Raw genomic sequence first — 18,056 nt, forward strand, 5'->3', positions numbered from 1 at the left:
CTAAATATTGACTTGGCCGGTTAAGTTGAAACCAGCCAAAAAATACCCAGATATTCAATGCCAGTCACAGGAAAATGGCCTGGCATTGAATATCTGGGCTTAGCACCGACCGCGGGAATCAGCCTGGCTAACTCCCACTATCTGAATATCGGACCCTAGGTTTCTTTTAGGTAGGAAAGAACTTAATGGTTTTATCACAGAAATTGGAAGTCCCATTAATATGAATGCATGAAGCACATTTATACATTTGAATAAAATGCTATGCAAACTTTAACTAGACCAACCAGATGGTTTGACAGAGCAATCTGTTTTTTACTGAACTGCAAACTTTTTTAGAAGCCAAATTTTTACAGGCATTGACTTTCCAGGTGTGTGGAGCTGGCTAACACATAGCTGGTTAAATGCAATATTCACTTAACCAGCTATGGATTACCACATAAAAATAGGACTAACATTTATGCAGTTCTATATATGCAGTTAACCTGGCTGGTTAAGTTCTAAAAATCAACATTTAGTTGCCAAGTGGTGACTCCACCCAGAATGCCCCCCAAAATAGCCGGTTTTCATTTCAGTACTAACTGGTTATTTTCAGCAACACTGTTCTGCTGTGGCAGCATCCTGAAGCCTAAGGCTGCTGTAGGTCTAGTGATGGGGGAGAAAGGGGCCAAGGCATAAGCCTGGGTTTGGATTATGCTTTAAAAGTAGTTGAAGGGCAAAAATGGGACTCAGTGGTCCCATATTGAAGGCTGTCATGCTGAAAGGTGGACTGATGATGCCAGACATTATATCATTGTGTTCCAGGCTGATGAACATTTTAGATCAGTAAATCCCAAACCTGTCCTGGAGGAACCCTTGCCGATCAGGTTCTCAGGATATCCACAATGAACTCATGCATATTCATTGCGGATATCCTGAGAATCTGACTGACACGGGCTCCCCTCATATATCTTAATATGCTATGTTGTATTATGCAAATGAAGGGAGTGCTTTTGCATTGCACCATAGCAGAAACCCAATTATCAGCAACATTCCATGCTACCAATCCCAGGGCAAGCATTTGCTTCCCCATGTCTGTCTCAATAGCAGACTATGGACTTTTCCTCCAGTAATTTGTCCAAATGTTTTTTAAGCCCAGATACGCTAACCGCTGTTACTATATCCTTTGGCAAAGAGTTCCAGAACTTAACTATTCACTGACTAAAAAAACATTTCCTCTTATTTATTTTTAAAGTATTTCCATGTAATTTCTTTAAGTGTCCCCTAGTCTTTGCACTTTTGGAACAAGTGAAAAATTGATTTACTTCTACTCATTCTACACCACTCAGGATTTTATAGACCTCAGTCATATCTCCCCTCATCCGTCTCTTATCTAAGCTGAAGAGCCCTAACCTCTTTAGCCTTTCCTCATACAAGAGGAATACCATCCCCTTTATCATTTTGGTTGCTCTTCTTTGAACCTTTTCTAACTCTATTTTGAGATACGGCAACCAGAACTGAGCGCAATACTCAAGATGCGGTCGCATCTTGGAGCGATACAGAAGCATTATAGTATTTTCGGTCTTATTCACCACCCCTTTCCTAATAATTCCTAGCATCCTGTTTGTTTTTTTGGCCGTTAGCGCACACTGAGCACAAGATTTCAGCGTATTATCTACAACCATTGATTAATATATATGCTTCACACTCTAGAGACAAAGATTTCTATATAACTCTCCAGACTATGCTTTTAGAGAAAGCTAATATGACAGTAATAATTGCAGGAGACTTTTACCAGGTCATTGATCCAATAATGGATGTCACCTTGTATAAAACTCATAAATCATGCTAACCCTGTAAAAGAAATTATGTCTGAATGTGGTCTGGTAGATATATGGAGGTTATTCAATCCCACAGCTAAGGACTTAACCTTGTTCTCATGAATTGATTATTTCCTTGTCTCTTACTGACTCCATAACTGATACCTTGATAGAGCCTATAATTATCTCAGATCACGCTGGTATGTTGCTAGATATTACAATTACTTCCCAAAATCCAGAAATAAAGCCTTGGTGATTTAATAATGGTTTCTTACTGGACACCAATTTCATTTAATACTTATTAAAGGTTATGAAGGAATACTTTGAATTTAATAATAGCCCCATGCTTACTTGGCATTCTAAATTGGATGCCTTCAAGGTCATTACTGGAGATCACATCATAGGCTATTCAATAAAACTAAATTTTACTGTACACTGCCTTGAGAGAATTCTTTCAAAAAGATGGTAAATAAATCATAATAAATAAAATAAATATATAGAATACAAAATCAGGAAGTGAAAAAAATATGATAAAAGTCCTGAGGAAAAACTTGTTTCCTCATGGAATAATGACAAAATTAATGAGCTATTACAACTTAAGTATCACTATAATCATATCCTCAGTCAAAGAGCAAGGTAGAATATATTTATTCAGCAGGCACACTATTATATATCTAGTAATAAAGCAAGCAAAGTATTAGCTTAAAAGCAGAAAAAATAGGAATAGAATCTCAGCTATAAAGGATATCCAGGGTAATGTCTTCACAAGCAACAAGCGTATTGCAAACCAATTTATGGAATTTCATAATAAGTTGTACTCTTCTGAGGTAGTATAAGATCCCTCTGTAATAGACACTTTCCTTTAAAATAGAAAAGGCCCTAAGCTTAATGAAGATACTAGGAAAGCATTGGAGAAAGAGATAGCATTAGATGAAGTGATTAAAGCCATCAGATCACTTAATAGTAATAAGTTCTGGGGCAGCAGGTAGAGATGGTTATACAGTATGTAAATTCTTCTGCCCTCCCCAACCCAATAGATCATTCCACACACTCATACATTTAGGGAGAGAAGTAGTGAAGGCCACGCAGAGATGAGAAAATGTTCTCCTTTATTTACTTACCAAACAAGAATACAGACTATGGTTCTTTTCTCATGAGAGAGTTCCAACAAAGCTGCACATATGGGTGCTATCTCTGAGTACTTCTCTAACTTTCTCCTGTCATTTATCGCCTTTTATACTTTTCTAATATTATACAGCTGTAGCAGTTTGTTAGCATTAGTTTCGACCGCAATCTTGATAATCATTAGTTTCGACCACCTTGATCGTGATTATCAGAGAAGGCTAAAGCAGCATCATCCTAATCAGCATGTTCCTTTTCACCAGCAACCATTTATCTATGTTCCAGCTCTGATAACAGAAAAAGCCCCTAAACTACATTCTTTAGTAAACACCTTGCAAGGAAAGTTGCTTCATGTTATCTTTTCTGTAAGCCTGTCAGCAAGCCTGTCACATGAGCTCGTGAGCCTCTGGGTTACACAGAGGGCATGATTTTTAGGTCTAGCTGACAGCTTCAGGCCTTTGAGACTGTAAATGAGAGGGCCTAGTTTGGTATAGGGCCTAGTTTGGTTCATTATATACAAGTAGAATTTGTTAAGATCTTCCAGACATTACTTGACTTGGTTTGATTTATTTATTTGATATACCGCATTTAAGCCTAAAGGCAACAAAGTGGCTCCTTCAGTTTAAAAGTTGATGCATGTCTATACAAAGCTAAATATTTAAGAGACATTTTAGCCCACTAGCAAAGCATGTTTTTCTCCCTTACTATCACTGTGAAAAATGCGCTTTGCTTTATGTCTCATAGGTAATGAGTATGTCCCCAGCTCCTTTATCATTATTAATCAAAGCAGCACCAATCCTGACAGAGGAGATGTATGGAGATATCCAACCTGCAGCTTGGGAGCTTCTGCTGAGCGTTGATGAACATATGGCTGGGGCAGCTGGTAAGAGACATTCTGCCACATGAACATATCTCTCAAATACAAACAAAAAATGTTCAGAAAGCATTGTAAAAGTTAATGTTCTAGCCCTCCCTATAAATACCTTTTTGAAGTCCTACCTCAGCTCTGTCCTTCTTCAGCAGAACCATCATCCATAACAAAACTGAGACTTTTCCCTCTCTTTAGTTTCTCTTTCTTTAGCACTGATGTATTTTCTTCAGTGAAGGGGAGGGAGGAAATTAACTTCCAGGGCCTGAGGACAGAATGTGTATTTCTTATTTTCTATTAAATAAGAGACAGTTGAGTTGTGTTCCTGCATAACTTTACTGTCACATTTTTTGCAATAACAATATAACACTGGGTATGCAGTTTCCTGGTTATGTGCAGTCTAGTAAACAAAACCTTAAATAATTATCTATGCCTGTGATCCCTTGAACTTTCCATCAACAAGCAGAATTGAGTCAGGCACATAAGTGGATGATGCCATCCAGGACGGAACTGCTCTCCCAGAGCTCTGAACTTAGTGTAAATTCAAAAAATATGTAGCCCTTTCCATGAGCAAGGGTTCTCCTCAGCTCTTCAGTTTTGTTTTTTCTGCTCATCCAAACAGACACAAAACAAAGCTCTCCTGTGTTTTTGTTTTCATCACTGTTTTTGTCTTGTTTGTCTTCCATTCTTCCTTCAAAGAATAAGAGACTGTCGGGATTTCGTCCCTGCTTGGAGTATAAAAGAAAAATATTTGGAGACACGTGCTAAGGGGCTCATTTTCAAAAGAAAAGACCGTGCAAAAAGTGGCACAAGGGCAGATGGACATGTTTCTAACACAAAAGTGTTTAAACCACATAATCAAACCAAAAAAATGTTTAAGTCAGATATTCGCTGAAAGAAAAATGCTTTTGAGAGTGGGCATTTCAAGGGGGTGTCGTGGGCAAGAGATGGGCAGTGCTATGTGATGTACATTTTTTTGTGATAATGGTTTGCAAAGCAATTTCCTTGTGCCCTAAAGAAAAATGTTGTGAATTATACCTGCTTTAATAGCAACTATCTTGAGACCAAACTTGTCTTTGGACCCATTTGTGATTTTGCAGAGTTGGAGAATGGAGAGAAAGAATTGTTGGTTTGTGAAAGAGTGGAGAGTTGCTGAGTGGTATGTTACTTTTGTTTCTTTGCTCCTGTCTGAACTAAAGGACCCTCATATTTCCTGCCTTGCCTCCTCTGTGTCTCACCTCCTCGTCCTTGCCCACACCTGCCAGCCCCCCAGTCATAGTCGTCCCTTGCTCTGTACCTCACCCCATTCCCCCCAAACCCTCACTTTCCCCAAACCCCCATTCCACCCATTCAAACCTCCTATCTGCTTGTCTTCTGTCTCTCATTGTTCCTCTGTTTGTCCACTCCCAGTTTGTCACTGTGTTTTGTGTTGCAGCTGTTTGTGTGAGGACTGTGTGCTGGTGCTGGGAGAGACTGTGTTGTATGTTGTTGCCGTTTGTGTAGGACTGTTTGCTGGTGCTGAGAGAGTGAGTGCTGAGGGCTGGTGCTAGGTCTCACTGGGTGCAGTAGGTTGAAGAACGCACAGTGGTGTTACTGTGTACCTGTTGGTGGTGGGACACCTGCACGTCAATCAGTGGCATTCCTAGGGGTGCTGACATCCGGGGCGGATCGCCGATGTGCCCCGCCCCCCGGGTGCAGCGCCCCCCCAGGAACAGCGCGACCCCCCCCCAGGTGCAGCATGACCCCCGGCGAAAGAACCCCCCCGGGTGCACGCCGCTAGGGGGGGGGTGCCGCGCACCTCTTGGCTCTTCATTTCCATGCTCCCTCTGCCCCGGAACAGGAAGTAACCTGTTCCGTGGCAGAGGGAGCATGAAAACGAAGAGCCGACAGGCGCGCGGCACCCCCCCAATGGTGTGCATCCGGGGTGGACCGTCCCCCCCTTGGTACGCCACTGACGTCAATCATGGATGCGCTGAATATTATTGTGACTGACACTTTGCTGGATGTGGATGAGAGTTTGGAGGGGAGACCCAGGAGGAGATACTGCAATCCCAGCGTATTTAGGCCCAGGATCTGTTTCATGGACCTCACTGAGCAGTAATGCCTTACTAGGTACCGCTTTGATAGGGCTGCCATACAGCACCTCTGTGACCAGCTTCAACCCCTCCTCCAGGCCAGGACATGCAGGAATAATCCAGTGCCAGTCCACCTTAAGGTCAATGTCTCCCTCGTCTTTCTTGCCACCGGCACTTTTCAGTCAGTGCTAGCAGTCAGTGCACTGTCTCACCCAGCCCACCATCTTCAGCTGACTTGCACAGTTCCTCCATGCCTTCCTCACCCACACCTCACATTATATTACCTTCCCCTCTACCACCCAGGCCCTCCAGAACAACATGGCTCAGTTCTATGCCATAGACCACTTCCCTTCAGTCACTGGCATCATCGACTGCACACATGTTGCACTCAGACACCTCCCCCCCTCTCCACCGCCCGGGCACACAAGAAGACCTATAAGAACAGAAAATCATATCATATCATTCCATGAACATGCATGTGTGTGATGCACAGGAGAGACTGTGGAAGTGTGCTTGGTACCTGGGGTCCACCCACGATGCATATATCCTTTAGCATTCTGGAATCTATCACAAGGGATCTCAAGTTCCATTGGAATCAACCCTCCATCTTCTGTCCTCCATATTGCACTCACCTTCCTGGGTACATCTTATATTACAGTGGTAACAGTGGGCATTTCTTTTGCATCATGGCAGCATCAATTAATCCCGACTACAGATGCCTTGATATGAGAGTGGTGAGCTCACCTTGATCATCAACATTTGCAGCGAATCTGGTCAACCGTTGGGGGTCTGCTAATGATTATCACATATTAGATAATCACCTCCATTAGAGCTCACCCCAGCTGACTATTGCTGGAACACTCACATTTGTATCATATACTAATAAAACAAATAAGGGAAAGGGGACTTGATATACCTCCTTTCTGTGGTATTTTGCAACTACATTCAAAGCAGTTTACATATATACAGGTACTTATTTTGTAGTTTATTCTGGAAACAAGTAACTAGTAGCTCAAGCAGAGGCTATAGCAAGTCTGAAATACAGAAAAGAAATGATTAGAGAGACCCCCTTGTTTCCAAGCCAGTTCACTGCCTTGGGAACAAAGAAGCCCCCCCCCCCCAACCATAGATTTCTCTCATTTTTATATAATTTGATTTAGCTCGTGTTATACAATAATCCGGAAACTAATTAGCACATCCCACTAACCAATCATCTACCTTCCTATTCCAACACATCTGACTTTTATTCTAACAATGGTTAGTTCATACCCTAATTCTTAGAATTGCAGGTACACCACCCCACCTAACTCTAGTCACAAAGTCATCTTCATCCACCTACTAGAAATTTCTCTCCCACCGTACCTTCTGTCACAAATTCCATGCCCCCCTCCTCATGCTAATTCAGCAGTTTTTTTGTATCACATATCCATACTGTATACCAAGCTATCTTTACTATACAAGCTGACCTGTGGTTGGCTAGCAGACTGTTCCCAACTTCCCCTTTTCACAATCTAGATATAATGTGGTTTCAAACTGTATGAAACACAGGAAATCTTGACCTAAAGATTAATATAAATCTAAATAGCCATTAAAGTTATCTTAATTGAATTGGACCATTCTATATGTATTTACTTATCTTCTAAAAGCTTGTAACAGAGTTCACAATCAATAAATTCTTAAGCTGTGTTGTACAGTATCTTGCCCTAGACATAAAATACATAAAAAAACAACATATTTTTTTCCATTCTCATGATGCACCTCCCTCCCCAATATCTTCCATAACTATCTCCCCACCCACACACATCTGTCTCAGTAAAAGGTCCACATACCAGCAGAATCTTTCACCTCAGTCGCAGGTGCAGAACATGACTCTCACCTGATACAAAATAGGGAACCGCAAAAAACATTCAGACAAAACCTAAAATGGAGACAAAAACTGAAAGCAGAGATACCAGATTCTGCATGTCATACAACAAAATAGAAAGAAACGCATGTCTTCCTGTACAATGCAAAATAAAGCCGACAGATGTGAACTCTCAACCCCGACATAAATCAATCACTGAACTGAAAATAAAATAATTTTTCCTACCTTTGTTGTTTGGTGATTTTAGTATTCTAATCATCTTGTTCCCACTCTCTGTTTCTGCTTTCCTGTGTCTGTGCTCTTAACACTGTTCCAGGGCCTCCTTTCCATTTCATTTTTATTTCTTTTCTCACCTCCTTTCTTCTTCACTTCGTGCCTTATGTCTGTTTGTCACTGATCTTTCACATTCAGCATTCTTCAATTTTTCTGCCTCCTTCTCAAATCTATCTAGCTTTTCCTCTTCCCTTCCCTTCATAAACAGCCTGTCTCCTCTCTTCCATTCCCTATATGTGCAGCACGTCTCCCTTTCCCTTCAATTCCATCCACGTGCATTTCCCCCTCTCCCTGCCCTCCTATCCAAGTGCAGCATTTCATCCACTCCCTTCCCTGCCATCTTCTCTAAGTACAACGTTCCCTCCTTTCCCTTTCCTTCCATCCATGTGCATTTCCCCCATCTCCCCCTCTCCTTTCCATTTCATCAGGGGTGGACTGACCATACTGGCCTGAGGGCCCAGAGGCTCTGGGGGGACAAGTACCTCTCCCCCATGCATACTACAGCCCCCCAAGCCTCAGTGGCAGGGCCGCCAAGAGGGGGGGACAGGGGGGACAAAAGTCCCGGGGCCTGGGCCTCCAGGGGGGCCCGGCGCTGCCGCCGCCTGGCCTGCCCTCTGTCGCCGCCTGGCCCGCCCTCCGTCACTTCCAGAACTAACCTTAAGCCTCCTTTCACTTCGCAGCAAGCAGCAGCAGGTCAGGCCACTCCTTCCTTCCATGTCCCGCCCTCGCCTGATGTAACGTCTGCGAGGGCGGGGCACGGAAGGAAGGAGGAGAGGTCTGCCCTGCCGCTGCTTGCTGCGAAGTGAAAGGAGGCTTAAGGTTAGTTCCGAGGGCCCAGCCCGATAGCGGGTGGAGGGGTGCCCGGCGGTGGGTGGGCGGCGGGGGGGCCCGGCGATCTCGGGTGGGTGGCGACCTCGGGTGGGCGGCGAACTCGGGTGGGGGGGCCCAGGGGCGGCCTTGTCCCGGGCCTGGCTCCGGCTCTCGGCAGCCCTGCTCAGTGGGCCCTCCCTGGGGCCTACTTTGAATGGTCTAGTGGCCTCTTGGGGGCAGGAAAGAACCTCATTCTTTCCTGCCCGTTGCTGCTGCTCTATCTGGCACGGCCACGTCTTCAAAATGGCTACTGAGAATTCCTGCGGCAGTCTTTGAAGACTTAGAGACCCGCAAAATGCCACAGCAACCATTAGAAGAAGCAGTGGTGCTGGGTATGTGCAGCAGCAGCGGGCAGAAAAGAGTTGGGTTCCCTTGTGACTGTGAGCATGTCACTTAACCCTCCATTGCCCCAGGTACAAAATAAGTACCTGTATATATGTAAACTGCTTTGAATGTAGTTGCAAAATACCACAGAAAGGTGGTATATCAAGTCCACATTTCCCTTTTCCCCCTTTCCTGCCCTCGAAGAGGCCATATGACTACCAGGGCTCTTCAAGGAAGGCCCAGGGGGCTGTAGTGTGCAGGGGGTGCTGGAAACAAAGGTGGGGGTGGTGGCAGGGGCCCCAATGACCTTCTCTGCCCAGGGGCCCAGATCACTGTCAGTCCATCCCTGTATTCCATTCATGTGCAGCCTTTTCCCCTCCCCTCCCTTCCCTTCCCTTCCATTCTATCCATACATATGCATTTCCCTCCTTTCCCTTCCATTCATATGCAGCCTTCTTCCCCCCCCCCCCTTTCTCTTCCATTTCATTCATATGCAGCCTCCCCCTTTCCCTTCCATTCCAATCATGTGCAGCCTTTTCCCCCTCCCTTCCATTCATGTGCATTTCCCCCTTTTCCTGCCCTCCTATCCAAGTTCAGTCTTTCTCCTCTCCCTTCCCTGCCATCCATGTACATTTTCCCATCTCCCTTCCATTCATATGCAGCCTTCCCCCCTTCCTGCCTTCCTATCCAAATGCAGCAATTCCCCCCTCATTTCCCTTCCATTCATATGCAGCCTTTCCCCCTCTCCCTTCCCTGCCCTCCTATCCAAGTGCAGCCTTTCCCCCTCTCCTTCCTTGCCCCTGATGCAGCGCCTCTCTCCCTCAGGCAGCAGTGATCACCAGTCGCTGATGCCCATGCCGGCTCTATGGCTCTAAATGTCGACTGCAACCTCTCGCAGAAGTCTCATGAGAGTTCACAGCCACCATTGAGAACAGTAGAGCTGGCACAGGAAGCAGTGATTGGGGGATCACTGCTGCCGGACCACACACCAAGGCCCCCATCCTCACGAATTGGGGAAAGCCCCGAGTCCCCGAACATACTTGAAACCATTCAGGTAATTTCTGGGGACTCGGGACTTTCACGTGCAGCTTTCACTGGGGGTGCAAAGGGGATGCAATAAAGATTTTGGGGGTGCATTTGCACCCCTTTGCACCCCTGTAGCAACACCTATGGTTGTGAGACTCAGGTCTGAGTCTTCACAAAGAAATAAATACACTCTTTACCTTTGCAGTCTTCTATTCCTTCCCTTGTAACACCTAGGTATTTACTGTTTACCCCCAGGTGCAAACCTTAGAAACAGGGCCACTCTTTACTTCCCTGGTTCTCCCTCACAGGTACTGCAGCCTAGCCATCACCTTAGGAGGATTCCTTCAATCCCATTCCTCCTCCAGGAGACCTCTGTACTCAGGATCTCAGTCCTGGAGACCTGTTTCCTCGGGCCCTCTCTGATTTATTGAATTGATTAATCTATCTGTTTTCTGATTTATTGAATTGATTATATCCATTTTGTTACACTTGTTCTTTATGTAACCAATTGTTTATCTACTCTTGATTGACGATTGTCATGATGTATTATTGTAAGCCACATTGAGTCTGCAAATAGGTGGGAAAATGTGGGATACAAACGCAACAAATAAATAAATCTACTCTGTTTCAAGGCATATAACCGCCCACCTGCCTGATCCCTGCCCCTTTGACTCAGCCTTTGACATGGCAGACTAGCACCACCTGCTGTAAGGTGACTTAACTGCAACATCAGTGAGGGGGTGTTCTCAGGGACACCTGCTGCTATACTATTCACTCCCTCACAAGTAGTCTCTAATTTCTACTCTTGGTGTTCTGCAGCTCATCTAGGAGGACATTTTGATAGCTACTCATTCTAGACCACCCAAAACACACCAAACCGTGCCCCCCTTGTTTGATACACCTTTTAGCATTTTAGACTTGCATATCCTTGCTTTGTAAAATTAGGATTTAGACATGTATGCAATATATATGTATGTCTAAATGCTGGTTTATGCATATCTGAAACATGAATATATTTCTAAACTGAAACTCATCTAGCTGCTGTTACTTCACTGCAACACATGATAAATGAGCATCATTTAATGTCAGTCCCATTAGTAGCAATAAGATCTATTCACTGCTACACATTGCAAGTTACTAAACAGATCCATAGAGTCCATGGAGCTATTAGATGCAAGATTCCATGTGTTTTCACTAATTTTTTGGGTGCATGATTGTCTTCAGTTCTAAATTAAAACATTAATGTACTTTTGAAAACCTTAGGACTAATGACCAATGTAATGTTTATGTTATGCAGGCTGCCATGTTCCTGCTCTGTGCAGTTAAGTACCTGATGCCGTATCCGATATGCTAATGTCAGAATTTCAGCACCCAGAGACAGTACAGAGACTGAACACTATACGAAAATTCCCTACACTCTGGAGATTTAGGTATCAAGTCTGGCCCGGATGGAGGAAGGAGCTTCAACAGATCTTAAGGTGGGTGGTGTAGAATGCTGCTGCCATTCAATTAGACCTGTATCTTCAATGCCAGGCCTTTTCGAGCCACCAGCATTGAACATCCGAGTCCCATAAATTATATGAGTGCTGGATGATATTCAGTGCTGGTACCCACATAGCTAACTGGGCAAAGATAGGATATTTTCTGGCTCCACCTCAACTCCTCCCCTAGACTTCCCCAGCACTGCCTGGATTGTGCCAAGGCAGTCAGAGCCAATATTCAGCTGCCCTACCTGCCACTAAATAACAGCATAAGCATAGCCATACTGGGTCACACCAATGGTCCATCTAGCCCAGTATCCTGTTTCCAATAGTGGCCAATCCAGGTCACATACCTGGTAGAAACTCAAATAGTAGCAACATCCATGCTACCAATCCTGGGCCAACCATTGGCTTCCCCATGTCTATCTCAATAGCAGACTGTGGACTTTTCCTCCAGGAATTGTCTAAACCTATTTTTAAACACAGATATGCTAACTGCTGTTACCATATCCTCTGGCAACGAGTTCCAATTTGCTGAGTTAAAAAATTATTTCTTTCTATTTGTTTTAAAAGTATGTCCATGTAACTTCATTGTGTATCCCCTAGTCTTTGTAGTTTTTAAAAGAGTAAAAAATCGATTCATGTCTTCTTGTTTTACACCACTCAAGATTTTGTAGACATTCATCATATCTCCCCTCATCCATCTCTTTTCCAAGCTGAAGAGCCCTAACCTCTTTAGCTTTTCCTTATACAAGAGGAGTTTCATCCCCTTTATCATGTTGATGAATGGCCTGCTCATCACAATTTAAACAGGAAGAAGCTTCTGTCCACTTAAATTGTCTTGAATATCGGATCCACAGACTCCCCAGCATATTCAGCATCTCTGTTGACGGGCTCTTTTACCCAAAATGCTAAAGGACACAACTTAACTTTCTGCTGTATCTTTTTAAAATAACTTCTTAGGACCTTGGTCTTCACTCCCAATCCTCAAGAGCCACCTATAGGTCAGATTTTCAGGATACCCCTCATGAATATGCATGAGACAAATAGTCATGCCTACTATCTCCACTGTATGCAAATTTCTCTTTTGTGTATTCATTAGGGATATCCTGAAAAACCTGACCCACTGGCAGCCCTCAAAGACTAGGAGTGAAGACCAAGGCCTTAGGATGGTAGTATTCACTTTCCAGTCCTCCTGTTCTGCACAGAGGTTGTGTTTTCAGGGTACTCCTAATGAACATCTATGAGTAAACGCCATTTTATACACATCTATCTCATACTTTCTCATTAGGGAACTGGAAGTGAATGCCACTGACTTAGGATGCTATATCTTTTGTTAAATTCCATGTTTTCTTTTCTCAGTTCAACTGATGAGACCATTTTGATGTTTTTTTCATAGATCCCTCCTCCCAGTATAAACTTCACTCTTCCTTCTCCCATACTGGGAATGCCATCGGTGCCAATGTTTGATCCCCCTTGGGTTCCACAAAGCAGTGGGAGTGTGCAGGATCCCATCAATGAGGATCAGTCTGTAAGTAGCATGTCAGTGCATCATACTCCTACTCTGGACATATTCAAACCCAGACTAAATATTTTTGCATATTATACGTTTATTACATCAGAAGTAAAGTTAAGTATTAATTTGGAAGTAAATAAAATAAAAAAACCCTGAGTAGTAGTAGTGAATGCAATGAACAAGCAGTCTCTAACTATGAAAAACAAAAAAAGATAATTGGCATTAGGTTCATCTTTGCTAATCGTGCTTGACACTAATGCCCAGTAGAGACTTGTCTATAAGATAACTACAGGGGGAATGCTGGGCTTAAAGTTAGGCGCTAGGATGCTGTGTGCTGAGCATGGATTCTATAATGGCAAAGGAATACTAGTGTAAGTCTGTATTTACACACCCAACTTTAGGCACGAACCAGGGGCGTAGCTATGTGGGGCCACAGGGGCCTGGGCCCCCATAGATTTGGCCCTGGACCCGCCTGCCGACAACCCTCTTGACCCCCCCTCCTGCCACCAACCCGCCGTCAACCCGCCATCATCTACCTTTGCTGGCGGGGGACCCCAACCCCCGCCAGCCGAGGTCTTCTTCTTCCTTCGTTCTGTTTCTGAGTCTGACGTCCTGCACATACAACATGCAGGACATCAGACTCAGAAACAGAATGAAGGAAGAAGAGGACCTCGGCTGGTGGGAGTTGGGGTCCCCCGCCAGCAAAGGTAGGCGACGGCGATGCCGGGGGAGGGTTGACGGCGGGAGGGGTGGTCGAGAGGGTCGTTAGCAGGAGGGGTCAAAGTTGTTGGTGGTGGTGGTGGCGGCGGCGGGGAGGGTCGGCAATGGCAGGAGGGGGATGTGTCAGCAATGGTAGGGGTGTCGGCAATGGCGGGGAGGTCAGCGGCGCCAGGGGGGGGCTAAAATGTGCCTCCTCAACTCAGGCTCTGGACTCCCCTCCCGCTGGTCTGGCTACGCCCCTGGCACGAGCACTTCCACTAGTCAAATGGCTGGTGTAAATGATTGTACCTAAATGTAGGCAGTTGGGCACATAAATGCAGTTATTTTATAACCCGCAACTCACAATTGCAAGACACACCCCTGACCCACCCATGCCTCTCCCAGGTTCACACCATCTTTGCAGTTGCAAGTGCAATTTATAGAATAACGACTAGGGACAATTACATGCGCAACTGCCAATTAGCGCCAATCAATCATGACCAATTATAGCCAATAATTGGTGATGAATGGCAGTTAGCAACTTGTTAGCTAATTATGTTATGTGCACAACTGCCCTAATTCTATAACTTAAGCATACAGATTCAAAGGTACAGACTGGGAGAAGGCTATAAAAAAATGTACACTCTGGTTTACTAAGCACTGAATGGGACATGTTGGCACTAGCGCATGGACGGCTGCTAGCATTGCTTCGTAAACAGACCACTTAGTGTATTTGAGTATCCCTTGGGGCACTCTTAGTTTGGCACCTCAGGGCACTGTCTTGATCAGGCTGTCCCTCCAAAATCAGTAGTTGTAGGTTAAGAAAACTGCTAAGAAAGGTCACTAAAAGACTTAAGATTACTTTAAATTGGCACCCTGACATAATAGCCCTGACAAAATAGCCCCAACAAAAAACCCGGACAAAACAGCCTTGTAACAAAATAGCCCTTGACAAATCAGCCCCTAACAAAATAGCCCTGACAAAATGGGCTACCTCCCACAAAATAACCCTTGACAAAATAGTACCCTAGAAAAAAAAATAATACATCACAAAAAAAAGATGATAAACTACAAGTGAAATCTTCATAGATAAAGGCTCCTACCAATATTGCATTGTATAAAGCACATATAAATAAACAAAATTCTATAGCTACCAACTGGTATTCATGATCTGTTCTGCTGTTTAAGGAAACTATTATTCCATCAAACATACTAATTTAAAAAAAATACAATATTGTTCCTCACTTTTCATAGTCTTACCATATTATTCTGTTTGACAAGGTAAGATTATTAGGAAAGAAATGCAGTGCCATATTCTGGGTAGCCTGATCAGGCCCTTTTGCTGGGAGATGGGGGCGGCTAATTTGTCAAGGCCGTTTTAACAGTGGGTCTTATGTCGGGAGCTTTTTTGTTTGGAGTTTTTTTTTTGTCGGGGCTATTTTGTTGGGGGCCATTTTGTCAGGGTTATTTGACCGGGTACCCTTTAAAAGAACTACAGAGGTCTGGCTGAGACTGGGAAAAAATGTTTAACAATTCAAGATTTACTCCTCAAAATGGCAGGGAGGGTGGCAAGAAGGAAGTAAAGGGTAAAGAAAAACAAGATGCAGGCATGTGAAGAAAGGCTTTGTGGACCAACGAGACCAAAGTGAACTTTTTGGTGTTAAGCAATTTGTCTAGCATGAAACAAATAGAGTACATCACACTGCCAACTCCACCCTTATAGTATAGCATGGCGGTGGCATGCTCAGGGAGGCTTGTGAAGACTGAGGGAGATATCAGTGGTGCAAAACCTGCTTCAATATGCCATTGCCCTGAGAATAGAAAGAAGATCCATCTTTCAGCAAGATAATGATCCTAAGCACAAAGCAAAAGCAACAATGAAGTGACTCAGCAATCAAGCCTTTCTGATTTCTTATTCTCAACCGCACTCCGAATATTTTCACAGTTGTCCTTTCACATTGAAAGTGTAGAATACACTGTGCCCGATACTCTAAGGATTTATGCTCTTAACTTTCACAGTTATGCTCATAAATTGGCCTCTTTGAAAATTTAGGAGCATAAATAGTGGTTGGCAACAGGAACTGATTTAGGATGAGCAAAGAAGTTAAGTGCTTAGCCTTGATTTTCAGCTCTAGCTCATAAATCTTAGGACTATAAAATTTAGTAGCTCAGCATTTCTGAATATTGGGCCCATTCTGTATAATCAGTGAAAACATGGCTCCTGCTTTGATACATTTTGAGTTCTAGTTTTTAGACAGCAAAAATCTGACAAACAAACCTCCCCATTCTAAAACCCTGATGCCTCATTCCTTTTGTGCTGTTCTAGAAATCGTTCTCTGCAAGAGCTGTGTCTCGTTCCCATAGCGTGCAGAAACATCTTGAAAAACCTGCAGCAAGAAGAAGAGAAGAAGCGACTGGGCCGGGAAGCAAGTCTTATCACAGCCATTCCAGTCACCCAGGAGGCCTGCTATGAACCCACCTGCTCCCCCAACTCAGAACAGGAAGAAGAAGGTGCATGTCTAGATCCTAGAGACCAAGGGCAACCATTAGATGGGCCTGGTTGTTGTACTTGAGTTATTATCACCCATCTGAAGTTGCTGCCACACACTGTCACTTGAGTTCCCACATGTATTTGCCTTATCTTCTTTTTCTAACAAATACATTAACATAGGCAACCTGACCCTTAGCAGTAGTACCATGATTCCACTGTTAGGGTCCTTGAGTACCATTTTGAAACCCCCCTTCGCCCACCAGCAGGGGCAGAAGTGAATGGGGATTGCTCTTATAACCACACCTGCATCACTTCCAGGTACTACCACTGATCCAGATATTCAGTACTGATGCCTGGATATGGCCCGGCACTGTATATCCAAGTCTAAATTAGCCGGTGCCAGCAGGCATTTATAAAGACATTGATTGCTGCCAACTGAGTATTGACCTGCAAATATTCAAACCTTTCTGGTCTTTGAACCCTATAAGACTACAGGGCTGTGAATGGTTAAAGCTTCAGACTGAAGCCAGCAGCGGAGGAGGCAGGCATTAGTTAAAAAGAGCCGCTCTTTTCCTGCTGGTGGGGGGAGGGAGAAAAAGGAAAGGGAGAGAATCATTTCAGGAGGTGATTGCCCTCACAGGCTGCATTATTCTGGGTCACACACCCCTATTGACGCTGTAAGTATCACACACTCTGGATTCCTCCAGAATGCCATAACAAGGACCATAAGCGGGTAAGTTATCAAGGAGCGGTAAAAGATTGCCTTTTACCACATCTTGATTTCCTGCAGGATTCATCAACCAATGGTATCTTAGTAACGCAGGTTAATGAATCCCATTTTAAAGGAAAAATGCTGCAGTGTTATTTCAGTGGCCCGGGAGCATCGAGCTGCCAAGCCACAGCCTGATGCTCCCAAGCTGACAGAGCAGGATTCTCCCCAGCTGAAGTCCCACCCCCCACTTCTAAGGTAGCCTTTGCCCCTCAAAGGGTTTCTTTTAGAACACTGGTGATCTAGATGGTTCTTTGGGCAGAAGCAATGCCCAGTCACTCCTGCACCCCCACAAGCAACATCCTTCCACACTGTCTCTGCCAACACCCCCCTCCAGCTGCGGTCTGGCATCTCCCCCTTCCTTCCTCAACCCCTTTCCCGAGCCTACCTTCTTTATGTTGTTGTTTTGAAAAGTTGGCGGTGGCAACGATTCCCATATGCTGCCTTGCCACCAGCATCAGCATCTCTGTACTGCGATCCGCCTCCAATGAATCAGGAAATTACATTAGTGAGGTGGCCCACAATACAAAGGAGACACCGGTGACAGCGGCAGGGCAGCATATGGGAATTGTTGCCACCGCCAACTTTTGAAAAACAAAAAAAGAATGTAGGCTGGAGGAGGGAGTTAAGAAAGGAAGGAAGGGGGAAGGATGTTGCTCCATAAAAAGAGCTGCCTGAGGCCCCCATGTCAGTTGGTCTAATGGTAGGGCTGCCATTGGCTAAAACTTTCCTGCCTCTTTCAATACAAATTGTTTCAAATAAATGAAAAAGCTTCCTGCCTCAGAAATAATATTAGGGCACAGAAAATCTATGCTAATGGCAAAAAACCTATTGCACTAAGCACAGTGAGGTTTAGTAGTACTGATAGAAGTACTGGTGGTA

General features: G+C 44.3%; 1 protein-coding gene across 1 annotated transcript in view; it reads left to right on the forward strand.

Annotated features, from left to right (window-relative positions):
* The window catches only part of UNC80 (unc-80 homolog, NALCN channel complex subunit), a 417,216-nt gene that overhangs the window by 239,720 nt on the left and 159,440 nt on the right, over positions 1–18,056 (forward strand). The window contains 6 exon segments of the mRNA XM_030209474.1: positions 3,663–3,799; positions 11,515–11,543; positions 11,546–11,700; positions 13,099–13,230; positions 16,241–16,278; positions 16,280–16,425. Of these exon segments, the coding sequence (XP_030065334.1) occupies positions 3,663–3,799; positions 11,515–11,543; positions 11,546–11,700; positions 13,099–13,230; positions 16,241–16,278; positions 16,280–16,425 (637 nt within the window).

The sequence above is a fragment of the Microcaecilia unicolor genome, chromosome 7 (genome assembly GCF_901765095.1).
Source record: "Microcaecilia unicolor chromosome 7, aMicUni1.1, whole genome shotgun sequence".
NCBI lineage: Eukaryota > Metazoa > Chordata > Amphibia > Gymnophiona > Siphonopidae > Microcaecilia > Microcaecilia unicolor.